This window comes from Pteropus medius, unplaced genomic scaffold (assembly GCF_902729225.1).
Source record: "Pteropus medius unplaced genomic scaffold, Ma_sr-lr_union100, whole genome shotgun sequence".
NCBI lineage: Eukaryota > Metazoa > Chordata > Mammalia > Chiroptera > Pteropodidae > Pteropus > Pteropus medius.
The window spans coordinates 6,653,158-6,669,595 of NW_024354499.1; the positions used below are offsets into that span (position 1 = coordinate 6,653,158).

Consider the following 16,438-nt stretch of genomic DNA (forward strand, 5'->3'; position numbering starts at 1 on the left):
TAATTTCTTTCTGGGAGTCTGGGTTAAGGGCTTGTTTTTCCTAAAGTGTCAAGGCACTTTTCATTTTTGGTTTAACTTTTTCATTAATAATGATGACCATTAGGAGCCCTGGGCTATATCTATAAATGCGTTAGGTGTCAGGAAAGGAGATTAATTACAACAGCTGACATAAACAATCAATCTTGTAATACAACTATGCTGACAGACCTTTGGCCAAGGCCTAAAGCAGCTCTGCAAAGGATCCACACTTCTCTTTTCTTATTTGTGAATAACCAAGAACATGGAAAATTTGAGAAGTAAAACATTTTCTAATGTTTCCTTTCTCCCTCTTACTCTGTTGGTTAAATGACTTTCAATTTTCATTTTTATTATCATCATTATTATTAATGAAAGTAAAGAATATGTATGAATAAAAAATTTCAGCTAATTTCTGATGATGGATCATAACATACAAAAGACAAAATGCTGCAAATAATGACAATGGCATATTTTTCTAGTTTTCTGTTATAACTGGTACTTATAGAGAATTATAGTAGAGTTAATGTATCTACATTTGTGTGCATGTCCACAAACTCTCCAGGTAATTAGAGCCATGAGGACACTATTTTCTGAACTAGCCTCCTTTCCCAGTGTATCGGTAATATTTGGAATTCAGAATAGGCATGTCTTACTTCATGCTAAAATCTACCACAAAATTATGTACAAAGAAGTTTAATTAACAGAAAATGACATATGACCAATATTAATAAATGATTCAGGGAAGATGAAATTCCTCAGGCTTTTTAAATCTCATTCTTTCGGATGTCTTTCTCATTTTTCATCCTCATTACAGACTTTTTCTCGGCCTTAGTGGTGAACCCTCTGATAAATAAATGTTGGCTCGTTCATCTTCCTCGTCCTCAGAGTGTTGCCCTAGAACCTTCCTGGACCATTGATTGGAACCTGAAGGCCTGTACGGCATCCTCAGGAGTGGGCTTGACCACGAATAACTTGGAAAGCTATAGCACACTCCTCCTAGTTTTAATAGAGCAGGGAGGTCGATGCATTTTGCAAGGCCAAATGTTTCTTCTTTATATTTTCATCTTTCTTTCACAGAGCTTTTGTCTCCACCAAGAAGAGTCATTTTTGGTTACTCATGAAATCTTTCTTCCTCACCAGCCAATCGACTCCACCTTTATAAGAGTTCCTGGGTAGTGTCACGATTTCACAAGAGTAACCACAGCTAAGTTGTCGTGTTGCTAATTATTGCAGGACGGAATGACAAAATATAATAATATTGCATTAATTACAAGCCCAAGTGTCCACTTTTATGAATGTTATGATGTTAGTGTAATTTTCTATAACTGTGGAATGTAAACATAAACAGGGTGGCAGAGGACACTGAACCAGTCCCCTTAAGATCTAGGGATGTAGCTAGGAAGAGCTCAGTTGAAGTCTGGTGTTTTACCTTGCTAGTCAGCTAAGATAAACCACTGGAGTAATTATTATCTATGTACACATACACACATATGTGTGTATATAGTCACATCAAGTTGTAGAAACATGTTTAATGACATAGGAAATAGTTTATGATACGGTAAATGAAATAAGCAGATTATAAGATATATATACAAAAGACTCTTAAATTATGAAAGGATGTTCGACCTTACTCCTAATAAGAGAAATGCAAATTTTAACTATAATGGGCCAAAATCTAAAAGCTTGACAATATGATGAGGCGGTGGAGAACTAGGGACTCTGCTATATTGCTGGTGGGAATGTAAATTAGTACAATCCCATATAGAGGGCAAATATCAAAATTAAATGGTATGTATCTTTGACTCAGCAATTTCAGTTTTGGAAGTTTTACTTTACAGATAGCTTTGCACGATATATGTAGAGATTATTGATGACAGCACTCTTTAATAGCAAAAAGCTGGAGACAATCCAAAGTCCACCCAAAGTGGCTGGTTAAATAACATTGCATATTTATAATATGGAGTACTGTGTAGCTGAAAAAAGGAATAGAGAAGCTCTTTATGAACTGACATGTCATCCCAGGCAAAGCCCCAGACCTCGGAAGATAATTTCTTATGGAGAAACTTTTGGGGTTACCCCAATGAAAGCAATCTCTTGAGAGCTTGTAAAAGCAAACTTCTTTAAATAGAATTTAATTTTATGTTAAAAAACATGAAACATACATACCAGAAAAAGTGCATAAATCAAATTACCTGGTATAATGAGTAAGTTTTAGGCAAACGCTCATGCTACTACCACTGAGCTCAAGAACACAATGCCGTTTCCTCAGGTCCTCTGAGCATCCCTTCTTGATCATACTCCTTTCCCTCCCATGAGAGGTAATCACGGCCCTCACTTTCGTGGTGACTAATTTGCTTGCATTTGTTAAGTCCTCTGAAAGACGTACTTTCATTTTGCTTGCTTTAAAACTTTGTTTATAAGTCATCTACATTGCATGGAGCTACATTTTGTTTATTCTATTAACTATATAGAATTCTATTACATGCTTGTACCATGATATTTCATTCATCCTACTGATGATGGACGTTTGGAATATTTTCAGTTTGGGGAATAAAGAACAATGTTGATAATATGAACAGTATGCTAGATGTATGTGGGTGCATAGATGCATGAGTTTTTCTAGGGTAATTACCTCTGAGTGATTGGGGTGTTATAAGGCATAAATAAGCATCTTCTTTTCTAGATACTACAAAATGTTTTCCAATGTGGTTTTATCAATGTATACTTCTTCTAGTAGTCAACAAAGTTCTCATTGTTCCTCATCTTCACCCAAAGTCTTAAGTGCTTAGTTTAGTCAGGCTTCTTAACATTTATAGTTAAATGAGTGTGTAGTAAAATCTCATTATAGTTTTAATTTGCATTGGTGACAAATGAAATTGTGTGCCTTGTTGTATATTTATTGGTCATTTAGATATTTCTCTTTGTGAAGTGCAGGTTCAAAACTTTTGCCTGTTCTTTTATTGGATTGCCTTTCTTTAATAATGCTTAATTTAATCCATCTATTACTAAAGAGTCTAAACGATTAATAATCAGGATTGGGGGTTCACCATGCAGCCAGAGGGCAAATGTAGAAATTTAAGATTTTTCAGAAAACCTTTTTTATGTAATTAGCTGGCACAAATTATTCATCAGACAAATTGAGCCTAAGCATCAGCTCGCCAAACTACCTGCTGCCAGTCATCTGCCCGTGCATCCAGATCAATGAGTGATGCTAATGACAGTACTTAACATTCACCAGACTCTTAACATGGGCTAAGTATGTATCTTACTTACTTCTCTCAATAACTCTGTGTGGAAAGTACTGTTAGGCTTAGAGTCTGGAATAACCATTATGACTCAACTAGTGAGGGATGTGGCTGGAAGTTGATCCCTCATCTAACTACAAAGCTCGTGCGCTTATGCTAATTGTTATACTGCCTCAAAACAAAGTTTCCTTCCGGTTTTGAATTTGGGATTAAGGTGTGCCGTGGAAATGGCAATCAATTCTTGCAGAAGAGAGTATAATTAAGTAGTTAGTTTAGAGATGGTAAAACTTAAATTCCCTAAAACTATATCATAACGATTATGAAGAATACTGACAAACAGAAAATAGGTTTACTGATGCTTACTATGCACTTGATTTTGTCTGCATCACAACTGATATGTGAATGGCAGATATGGACTCTTTCAATTTACTACTGCATCCATAAACATTTTATACATATTGAGTAGATAAAATCAGAGACTCTTAATCCAGACTCATTTTTTTTTAGGGTAAAATCATGAGATAAACCATGATGACAAACCTAACCATGCATACAATAGCAGCTACCAGAAATTCTCAAAGCATGGAAAAAGACAATTTGAGACTCGACACACTGTGTTGATTCTCAAAGGGGCTTTCTAGTCATTAATAAGCATAAAACATCAACATGTTCAAAAATAAAACACTAATTTCTTGGACAATACCCCAGAAACCTGTGAGAAAATGAGCCTTTATTTCCAAGTTAAACTTTGAATTTGTTGAAAAATAAAAGAACTGTGTGTATTTGAAATAAAATTTGTGGAAAGGTGATCAGACTTTGAAAAGATCATGACAACTAAGAACGTCCATGAAGTCGATGGCAGTTTTCAAAGCAGTTTGGAATAAGCTTTGATTCAGAGGGCTAGGTTTTTATATATATACTTTTTCCCTTTTGAGGGAACCTTCTGGCTCGAACGTGTTCATGTGTCCTGTACAGCTTGTAAAGCTATTTTTTTTCTCCGCTGAGACTCTGCTCAGGCTTGTAGTTTCATTTGAAAAAATAATTTTCTATCTCCTTCTAGACTGAGCATTAATCCCCCCCATGGCTTGATTGATTAAATCTCACTGTTTGCATCTGGAAGGCGAAGTCTGAGCTTTATGTACTGCCTTCTGGCAAGCAGCTTTCCTGTTCCCTGGAACGTTCCAGGACACGACAACAGTACGCAACAGGCTTTTGGACTCTCAAACCTTGGGGGCTGACAGGTATAGTGTCTCACTTTACCATTTTAATAAGTTCAAAGGTCTATAATGGTTATATTGCTGTCTGATGAATTTGGTTCAATAACAATATCTTACCTTTTGTATGGCATTTACATGTGAGGAACATTATCTTATTTGCTCTTCACAGCAGTTGTTTATGGGAACCAGTGCCTTATCATCTGCCATTTTAACGAGGAGAAACTGATCCTTGCCCAGTCACATAGCTAGTAACTGGTAACCTTGTCATTACAACTGAGATCTGCTGATTTTAACATCAGTGTTGTTCTACAATTCACACAATATACCCAAGACTGGAGAATTATAGAGGATTTTTTAAAAGGCCCACAGTATCAAAGCGCTCTGAGTACAGGAAACTGATGATATTATAAATGTCATCTCGCTGCTCATTTGAGCAGAACTAAACAAAGAATAAGCCATTTCAGTGTTGCCTCTTGGAGAAAATTACAAGGATAGCTTTGGAAAACCCTACATATCATCATTCAGACCCCTGGAATATAAGCAGGCCTGCCCTGTAAGGAACGTGTAACTCGTAAGTTCTCAATGTGCTGGCCTTGCTTTCCCGTGCATTTTACACGTGTATGTCTCATTTCTCCGACTGTAAAATCCTGGAAGATAAGCATTTTGTTTGGTTTCCCCCAGCGGCAGATCTTGAGATAAAGATTCAAGTGCAAGTAACTTGAGAAATAAACGCCAGTGGGGAGTGGGGCATGGTACAAAGAAGGGAAAGTGGCTGACACAGGTACATCATTGAGCCGCTGCCATCAGGCGACTGTAGCTTAATCCCAAGAGGAACCCCTGGACACAGTGCAAAACACACGCCTCAGAGGCTTCTCATCTGTGGGGTGAGGGAGCTGGTGTTTTCATACGCAACTCTCATCAGTCCTCCACCCTCCGGTGTGCTGTGCAAGAAGGCAGAGTGGCATTCTGTAACTTAGGAGGAAGTTCCCAGGCAAAGACATGCAGACACTGCAGGGCAAAGTCACTAGTAAAAAGCAGGAAGGATATGGAAGGCCATCCAAAGGGTCTGCTTTAATAGTATCTAGGTCTTATGTTTTTATTTGTTTGTTTTAATTTTATTTCAAAGTCCAGAATAGTATTTAGGACATAATAGTCCTATGATAACTATGGACACATCAACCTCATATCAGAGTGGTACTGAAGGATGCTTACAGATACACTGACTGACAAAAGAATGCGGAAAGGAAGAAGGAGCATGGAAGGGCAAAGGGGGCACTGGGAGTCGCTTGTACTCACACTTTCTCGTAAACCTTGTTGGGATGTTCTGGCCATTTGATCATGCACACCACCCTGTTAGGCAAGGTCTCTGTGGTCGAGTAGTAGCCCTGGGGGAAGGCCAGCAGGAGAGCCAGGGCCCAGATGACACAGATGACCACTTTGGTGGCTGTGGCCGACAGCCGGGGCTGGAGGGGATGGATGATGGCCATGTACCTGGAACAGAGAAGAAAAGACAGAGTTCTGATTTAGTCACCAAAATCTACATTAGTGATTATGCCTTGTTCTTGACAATGAAAAATTCCCGGAAACCCTTGACTCCTGGTGATTTTTACAACTATTTTCTGATACTTTTCTCATGTTCTGTCCTTAAGTTTTATGACTCTTATGACATAAAATGCTAAAATTCATAAGAAAAATCAGCCATATTTTTAATTATTTCAGAACCCATCTAGCAACATTCTACGAGAGAAATTTTCATCATAGCAATGCTCACACTAGGGACACCATGTCCAAGTAAGGTCAGTGGCTGAAAGTGGAATTAGAAAAAACTGTAAAGTTATTCAATATAGCGCCTATCTTTATTCTTTTTAGATTAAAGAATAATGGTTACAGAAATAGTATCTTTTAAAGTCCTCTTGTGGCAAATTAAAAGGCTAGCGCTTCTACCTAGACCCATACAATTTGCGTATGTATGAGAAAGCAGTGGCCTAAAGCCAGCAAAAAACAACAGCTCCTGGAGAAATCCTCATTAATTTTTTGGACATCTAGACATCAGAGTGTGGCTAACAAGACTTTTTATGAGGAGAAAGGCAGTCTCTTCCTGCTGAGACAGACACTGCAAATCAAAAGCCAGAGTACATGACACCTCCTTGAAGGAAGGGGGAGGGGAAAGCAGAGAGAACAACCACTTAGTGCCTGGAGCCTGAATCTCCATCTCCTGACACCTGGGACCAGGCACTTAATGCATGTGTCTATGTGTTTGAATTTGCGTGCAGCCTCTGAGGTGCAGCAGATCTTTAAGGAATAATAAATATTTTAATCAGCATTTCATATCCATTATAATCACATCAATTCTGCCTCCATTTGAAAAGACATTCTTTTGTGTATTTTTCTTGCAACATTTATGGATTCATCCCTTAAAATGTGCATGCTTTTTTTTTTCAGAGAAGGAATTATGTCTTATATGAATATTATCTGAAAAAAACCTCAGAATCGCACATTTGAATCTCTGATATGCAGGTATTCCTGGCTTCCATGGGACAAAATGGTCAATGGACACCAGAAAGGAGCAGTTAGCCGCACAGCTGCCAGCTGCCTCTGCAGAATCCCACATAAATCTTTTCCTACACTCTTTGGACTCCTAGAGTCTCTAGGCCAGAACTGGGGCCAGGGTGACAAGCAATTTCATTCCGTATGCATTCAATTTATTCACACTGGACACCTGCTGCATGCAGAACACAGCGTTTCCTTCCGGACACTGAGCTTCTAATTTCTCCAGAGAGAATAGGCACATAAATAAGCAGCCCTAGCATGACAGTAGAATCCATGACCTCCAGTGGTAATCCGATAAGTACCTTAGAGCCTTTAGGAGGCTGCAGAGGTAATCAAGCCTTGGAACAGCAGGTGGATCATTGCAGGAGAGTAGGAGATGTGCAGAGCTGGGTTTGGGGCGAACCTGCTGAGTATCCGGCTTGGAAGGCAGGAAGCATTCAGAGCATCCTTCCCTTCTCTGGACTTCTTGTCCAGGAAGCTTGATGGCTCAGTTTTCACGAAGGCTTTCTCCTTTTAGAATCCAACACTTTAGAATACCTTTCCTACATTTCTTGCTAGGAATTTAGACTTTCCTTCTCTGGTTTCTAAGAGCAAGGCCACTGAAGGTGTTCAGTGTATGGAGGCTGGATATCAGGATGCCTCAGATTAGCCTTTTACATATATCATCAGATCTGATGATAACCTCCAGGAAGGAAACCCCAGGATCTTGTCCTTCTGCATTTTTTTTTTTCTAAACGAGTAAGTGATCTTGAAGTCAAGAGATAAAGCTGAAGGAAGAGACTTGAAAAAGATATTGTGGTGGCGCTGAGTAGTAATTTGTAAATCTCTGGGTAAGTTTCCCTGGTTGAGTTGGCAGCCATACAACCTATGACTCAACTGCCGTCTACATAGTGTCAAAAGGTCAAAACAACTCTTAAGATGCTGTGAATCAAGCATTGCCTGTCTTCTTTAGGTTACTCCAAGGGGCCACAGCTACTTCCAAGAGAGGTCCTGTATACTATAGACTTGATGACCTGTCATCCCTTGGGTGGCCTCCGGAAAAGTACCCTGAGAAGTCTTGACTTTCCTCCTGGATCTGCCTCTTTCTTGCTGTCTGACAACAATAAAGCATCAATTTCTTCTTCAGTCATGGGGTTGTGATGGATGGGGAACCTCAAAATTAGAGTCAACAGAGGTAGACTTGTGCAACCACTATCTTTGTCCTCTTTCCAATGTGGCGTAGGGCTAGACCTGGATGATCATGGCCAGAGTCTCTGAGTGTTTGCATTAAAATTGTAGGATTGCTTATTGGATCCTTTCCCATGGGCAAAATCTTTACTCTTCACAGCTGGACTCGCAGCCATGAAGATGCCTTTCCTCTTCAGCACCACCCGGGCTGCTGCTCTCACTGCGGCTGTGCATTCTCAGGCTTCTCGGGAAATTAAAGAGGATGCACAGGGGAGGATGTGGTAATTACATTGCCCCTTTTAAGTATTATCTCAAATGCAATATTTTAATTTGCTTTTAACTCAGGATAAGTGCTCAATCTTAAATAAACGTACCCTGATACCCATCCCCGTGCCCAAGTTGGTGATACACCATTTGGAATCTAATGCGACTGGAGCTAAAGGGAGATTGTATCAGTATATTGGTGCTGCAGCTCCAAATGGGTGGCAGAAAGCCATATTTTATCTTTACTGCAAAAAACTGCAATTTGGGAGCCCATTTCAGTTAACTCTCTGCCGTTATTCAAGTGTAGGAGCCATTTCAGTGACAGATGGAAGTATTATCCACATAAAGCCAGAGAGAGTAAAAAAGATTAGTTTTAAAAAGTATATATATTTTTATTTGTTCAAAATACAGCCATTTATAAATTTCCTTTCTTTTTTCTTTCTTCTTCTCTCTCTTGCGATCCTTACTTCTGGGGCTTGTGCGACGTGCTTCTTTCTTATTTACCCCAAAGCTAGTACCATTTGGATACCTCATCTGCAGATGGAAGCATATTTTCTTTTCTACTGCCTATTCCTGGCTTGGGTTCCATTAACGTACATTAATATATATTCGTAACCACCCTGAACAATTATTGCTTATTAGATTATAAGTTATCACGGAGCAAGTGCTGTAAGCCCTAGGAAAATACACTCAATAAATATTTATCGACTGCACTGTGCTCATGGGACTAGGAGGCGGTCAATGAAACGTCTTTCTAGTTTGCGCATTAATCATCAGGCTGCCGGAGACAGGGGTCCGGAGGCTGTGTGAGATGTGGATTACATTCTCCACTTCCGGTCGTTCCAGTCCCACGGAGGGCCATTGGCTCTGATTTGAATTTTATGTGGCCTCCCCGCTGAAAAACCCAAGGTGCTGTCTTCCTCATGCATGATTATGCTTTATAAAAAGAACTCTCCATAAAGTCCCTTGAATTTGGCAAAATGTAAGTCTGCACAGTGTTTTAAAAGGCAGAGTGAAACAACCTTGCTGTGAAAAAGAATCCCAATCTTTTGACAAGTGCAGGACCCTCGTAACTTCCTCCTGTACCAGCCCTTCTGGTACAGAAGGCGCCTTTCTTCCACCGGAGATCCGTCGCAGCCTGCCCTTCTTACACAGTCTTTCCCTTCCAGTTCCAGTCCCCACTCTCTCTTAGCCCCACTCATTTTCTCCTGTGTTGGTTCAAGTCTCCTTTAATGGATCATGTTTCTGAATTCAAATGACCAGGAGTGGTGATAGCTGAGAGCATGGCCACTATGTTCTGGTTTAAGGGTAGATATTTTTTTTTTTCTGCAAAGTGGTAGCGAATATTTTAAGCTTTGTGGCCCATACGGTTTCTGTTGTAACTACTCAGCTCTGTCTTTATAGTGTGAAAGCAGTCACAGACAAGGCAACTATTGGGCATGACTGTGTGCCAATAAAATGTTATTTTCAAAAACAGGTGGTAGGCTGAACTTGGCCCTATTTGACACACAGGTATCCAAGACTGAAGCTCACCGAGTGGATAAACCTTACAGCCCACAAGCAGTCAGTAAGGCGGTCAGCTGCCTCTTGTTGGAATATAGTTATCGCTCAGCCTGGAATGTTTATCCTCCTGTTTCCACCTGGCTGGTTCCTATTTATTTTCATGGCTTGACCCAGTCATCATGTCTTTGTGGCTGGGTTCAGTGCCCTGCCTTTACTGATGTGAAGATCTCTAACCTTGTGCCGACTACACTTCACTTTATTTATCTATTTGCATATCTATGTATTCTTCTATCTTCATGGCTCACAGATACTTTGAGGATGGCAGTTGCTTTGACTTATTCACGCTGATATCCTTGGCCTCCCTCAGCCTAGGATGTAGTGAAAACTTGATGAAAGCTTAATTGAATAAATAAATATGCAAATTTATCGGCACATAGCAGGGCTCCATAAATGGTTTTTGAATGAAAATAAATGCAGTAGGAGAAATGCATATGCATAACTTTATTCCTTCCAGTCTGAACATGTGTCAAGACTATTATGTAAGAATAATTATTGCTCAGTGGTTTCTGTTATACAGACAGCCAGGATCATCCTATACGAGTGACCTTACTGGACCTGGGTTGTCAGAATTTCCTAACTTTTGACATTAAACCCTGAAATAAATTCTCAGCAAGTATTAGTTGACTAACTTCTGCATTGACCAGGATGTTGGGAACTCTGCAGAATTCAGTCTTTCTGGTATCATTCTCTGGCTCTTCCTCTGAAAAAAATGTTGCTCCATCCTTTCCCCTTCCACTTCTCACTCCCTACTCCCTTCTTTGTCAGGGAGCACAGTCTTTCTACTTGAGATCACTAACATTCCATCAGTCGGTGTTTTCTTCCAGGACACTTATTTAATCTTCAAAATCTAGGGACCTCATTTAGCCAGATCACTTGACCAGCAACTTTGTCTATTCGACTAAGCTCAAGCTCACAAAACTATAACCAAAGAGGCCAACAGAGATAATAGAATATTTGCACACTACCAAAACATTTTTGGTAATAGCAGAGCCCCTCACTGCTGTGTTATCCACAATTTTATAAAGCACAAGTTTGAGCTCTAAGCCCAATGCAGATTCATAGCATTGTCAGTGGACTCATTAAAAAAAGTGCCAGCTGACAGCAAGGGCACAGTCAATAAGACTATAAGAAGTGGATGCAAAGACAGATGGAACCAAGAACCTGCGACAATTTAGAATGAACTGAAGGAGGGGATGTAACTGACCATTGTCCAAGCTGGTCTGCCCCCACACATATGATTAAAGAAGAACCCATGTGGTTTAAAGATGATTCAGATATAGACTCTCCAGGATAAATCTTACAGCCCACAAGCACTCAGTAAGGTGGTCAGCTGCCTCTTGTCAGAATATAGTCAGAAATATTCATAACTCTTTATAATTTCCAAGATCTAGAAATAATCCAAATGTCCATAAATATGCAACTGGGTAAACAAAATGTGGTATATTCATACAATGGTATATGGAATGACAGTAAAAAGAATAAACTACGAACACACACATCCAACAATATGGATATCAAAGAACGTTATGTTGAGTTGAAAAAACCAGGCAAGAAAACAATGTGTATTAGTGATTCTTCTTACATGGAGTTCTAGAACAGGCAAACCTAATTTGTGGTGATAGCAACCAGAACCCCAATTGCTTAGGGTGGGGCAGAGATTGAGTAGGAGTGGGCATGAAGGAATTTCTTGGGGGGATAGAAATATTTTGTATTTTATAAGGGCACAGGTAACTTGAGTGGTATGCTTTCATGAAATCTCGCTGAACTTATACTGAGGTACAGTGCATTTCACTGTAGGTAAATTATACCTAAAAAACACCCTGAACCCTGATGACTCAGCCTTTAGAACAGAAAAATATACCAATGATCTAATGATCTCCTGTTTTTTTTCTGTCAACTGAGGTGTGTTATAAGAAAAGTCTATGATTCAGTCGCTGTGAAAAATATCAAGGAAAAGCTTGTAGCCATTCTAAACACCATCTAGAAATGGTTAAAGATAGCTAACATGATAGATTTGCCATCAAATGAATCTTAGATGTGTGGAGCCAAACTAAGTATTGTTACACCCTAGTGTTTCTGTCAGCAGAGGTGGGCCAGATTTGGGCGGGCAGACAGTTACCATTGAGAAGCACCAACACCTGGAGTATCAGTCAGCTGATCTTGAGAAGTCAATGATTCACGATAGAAATCCAACCCCTCGGTGGTGGGCCTGGGGGTGGGGCTACCTGGGGTGGAGCAAGAGGACAGAACATGCGTCTTTTCTAACTGAGAAGAGAAATGATGGCAAGTCCACAGAGCGATGTAAGGTAGGAGAAATAATACACTTTTTCCTCCCCAGCCTGGAGGCTCTTACTAAGGACTGATTAAAGCCACTTAGTAGCTTGGCAGACCTCTAACCACTGATTCCTCCTGTCAAGAGTCTTCATACTTGCATTTGAGACACCGGTCCTGAGCCTGTGCTAGTATGCATGGGACAGACACACACGGCAATAACTGTCTCCTGGATCACAGGATGATGCCACTTACAAACTCTAGTCCTCTATAACATTCCCATTGTTGGCACTTGGAACTAAAGCTCAAAGTATAATGACACATGAGAAAGGTGTATAGAGATTTGATTTGGGAAATGCTGATGGGGCCACTTTAGCTCCAGTGGCAGAGTCAAAAGCAAATTGCAGAGAGAAGTTTAGAATGTAACTTCTTTGAGATTTTAATTACTAACGAGGGGGAAAAAAAAAAAAGAATTGCATCGATTGAACTTTACGGTTTTAGTGGCAACTTAACAATGAAAGGAAGGTCACATTTAGGGCATGGTCAGCACTGTGCATTTTGGCCTTGCTGTCATAAATAACCCTCTGGTCAGCTAGGTAGGAAAATGTAATTGGCCATCATTGGCAATGGGGTGAATTTTCGTCTTATCGTGCAGCGTGGCCTCGATACTAAGTTAATTAATGTTTTCTTCTGACCAATTCTGAACTTTGTGTGAACAATACCAAAGATGTATTTCTTGTAGGGCTGAAATGCCCATTTCATCAGGCCTAGTGGGCTATATAGAGATCGCCATGTTCTCACACAGGCGTGTTTAGAATTTTCCTGATTCTCTGCCATCCACTTCCCCAGAGTGACAAGCATGTTTTCAGATGACCATGGGCTTGACTGTTACTCTCAGTAAGCAGAAAATGTAAAGCAGGGGCACCTGAGACAGAAGGGTGGGGATTTGGGACAATGGCATGTTCCTGCCTCCCCCTCCTCATGGCAGTCTCTCCTCCCTCGCAGGTCTCCTTCATTCAGTCCATCAAGGCAGGATCCATGGGCTGGCACTGGAGTGAGGTGAGTGAGGCATTCGCTGTTAGGGCTGCACAAGTGCAGTGTTGAATCTTGCCTTTGTTGAAAATTTTGATATTTAGCTCAGCATAGATTTTTTGAATTAATTTTGATATTTTAAAATATTATATTAAAATATTATTTGTCTTGATTGCCAAATTTTTTGTACCCTCTTAAGTTTTGCACCCCAGGTGAGTGCCTAACTTGCTTTACCTTAATCCTGGCTCTGGTCATATTTCCCACTCAAGTACACCAGGGGGACAGTCACTGATAAAATGAGGTGTGCTTGGACTCAGGTAGTGGTGAAACTATTATTGGAGGATGCTGGCCTTGTCAAGCATCTGGTTACCAGTTAGTTATGCTGTGTCCTCTTCCTGCAGCCTTGCAATGCTCCAGATCACCAGACCATGGCAGGTCTGGTGGGAAGCCTGGAAAATAATCACTAACAGGAGCAGGATGGAAGCTGAGCAATCCTGCTATAGAGAGTATAGAGTAATTTGGGCACTCTTGCTATGGTGATTTTGCCTTTTATTGTCCAGTGCAAATCCACACTATCTACTTGATTGATAGATTGATTGATAGTGTTTTCTTTGTTAACAATACTTTGACAGCAATAAGTTATAAATAAACAAAAGTGTATGTTTAACAAAAAATTAAGGACTAGATTTCTACTTTTCATGAAAGTTAACGATGGATGTATAACCTGCATAAAGGGATTTTAGCCATTTACCTTCTATTTGAACATGTATAAACCAGAAGACACAAATCTACTGAAGAAGCGGCAACATCTATGCCAAAAAGTTAGTAGTTATTTTAAGAGTGGGTCCAAAGACGTTGATTTAACATATGCAATGCAAAGGATGTGTTTGCCCAACATCCTATGACGCATGACTTTTCACTTCGATGAAATGACTGTTCTAAATTAATTTCACTTTTTTTCAGTTCCAATATTTCTTGTGCACAAACAAAAGTTCAAGTGATAGCTATTAATATGTTGGCTCAGTTAGCAGAAGAAGAACTTGGCAAATAGCTAAATGATTCTAATTTTATATCAGTGTCATCAGATTTTTCAAATAGGAAATCAGTTAATTCCAATAATGATTCAGTTCTTTTTTATTCCAAGTCACAGTTTCAAAGTTGTTGGAAGGTGAAACAACTGACATCGTTGTGACTCTTACCATTTTAAACTCCAATAGTGAAGATAAATTGCTTTGTTTTGGCACTAATATGAATACAATGTGGTAAAAATAATGTCCTTACTAAATTAAGAAGCCTATGGAACAGGAATGTACTTGGAATAGGTTGTGACACCTGTAATTTGCCACTGTGTCCAAACAAGTCGTGATATTTTACCAATTGAAATAGAAGCTATAGTTGTTGAAATTTATAAAATGTTTTGCAGTACAGAATATTGAGATAAATTTTTTTAGTGATAAAGTTGATGGCAAATAAAAAAATATACTTCAGTAGGATTTTACAAGTGTTTGAGACTTTGACAAACTGTTCTGTGAATTCACTGAAATAATAGTGATAAACATTTTGTAACTGAGTACTATAAGTTTTGGATGCATCTTGTTTTAACGTAATTGAAAACCTTTAATGAAAATGTTTTCAATGAAGTACCCCAAAATTTTAGCTTCTGAAGCTTTTAGAGACTGCAATTCTTGAATATAAATCTGGCAAACAAAAAGACATTTGAAATTTATCCTTATAAAAGCAAGAGAGAAACTGCACAAGGTAAACAATGAAAGCTTTATGGTGTGCACAATATAATTTTGAAATTCTTAAACTGCTTTTAGGAATATTTTGACTCATGGGAAAAATTGTTTGATCTTCCATTTTTTTTTTTTAGTACATAATTTATATTCAGTATCAGAATGGACTGGTATGTAATTGGGTAGGACTTCAAATTTTCAGTATTGAAATTTGGTAAAATACTAAAAAGAAACACAAAGAAAACTTATTTATCTACTTAGACAACTTGGTTTTGTCTCGTAAATGTGTTTTTGTGTGTGTGTGTGTCTTTGTGTTGCATTCTGGATAATTTTTTGGATCAATCTTCCAGTTTACCAATTCTCTCTTCGCATTTTTAATCTACCACTCAATCTGTCTAGTGACTTACATTTCAACTCTTATTATTTTTCAATTTTATAATTTTGGTTTGTTTATTTTTCAACATGATCGGGCATTATATTTTTCACTTGCTCCTCATATTTTCAAATTTCTGTTAACTTTCTTCACACATAATAAACATAGTTTATATTCCATGTCTCTATTAACTCTAATAGCTGAAATCTGTGAGTCAGCTTCTGCAGATTCTCACTATGATTTGTTTCATTATCTATTTCATTTTGACTGTATCCTCGTTATCTTCCTTGGAACTTTATTTGTGAGAATTCATTGATGCCTGGGTTGAAGGTGGGTTCCTTCAGAGAAGACTTGCAATAGTTTTTGCCAAGAACCTGGGAGCACTTCTAGGACGGGATCATAGTGAACTAGATTTTTTTTTAAATTAAGTTTATTGGAATAACATTGGTTAATACCATTGTATAATTTTCAGGTGTACATTATACTTTGACATCTGTATATTCTATTGTGTGTTTACCATCCAAAATTCAGTTTCCTTCAGCTACTATATATTTTATCCCCTTTACCCAATTCACCCTTCCTCTACCCCCATATATTTGACCACCTTTAACTGTCTACCTACCCCCTCCTCCCCTACCCTGTACCCTCTGGTAACCACTAGTCTATAGTCCATGTCCATGAGTCTCTGTTTGTTTGTCCTGTTCATTTGTTGCTTTTAGGTTTATATCCCGTATATGAGCGATATCATGTGATTTTCAACCTTTTCTGTCTGGCTTATTTCGCTTAGCATGATTATCTCGAGGTCCATTCATGTTGTTGCAAATAGCAGTATTTCATCTCTTCTTATGGCTGAGTAATATTCCATTGTCTGTATGTAACACAGCTTCTTTAGCCAATCATCTATCGTAGGACACTTCAGTTGCTTCCATGTCCTGGCCACTGTGAATAATGCTGCTATTAACATCAGTGTGCAAATATCTTTTTGGATGTGGGTTTTCAAGT

General features: G+C 39.0%; 1 protein-coding gene across 1 annotated transcript in view; it reads right to left on the reverse strand.

The window, feature by feature from the left end:
• TACR1 (tachykinin receptor 1) overlaps positions 1-16,438 on the reverse strand; it is a 224,216-nt gene that overhangs the window by 62,003 nt on the left and 145,775 nt on the right. Inside the window, exon 4 of the mRNA XM_039852507.1 lies at positions 5,777-5,971. Coding sequence (XP_039708441.1) covers positions 5,777-5,971 — 195 coding nt within the window. The remainder of the gene's footprint in view (positions 1-5,776; positions 5,972-16,438) is intronic.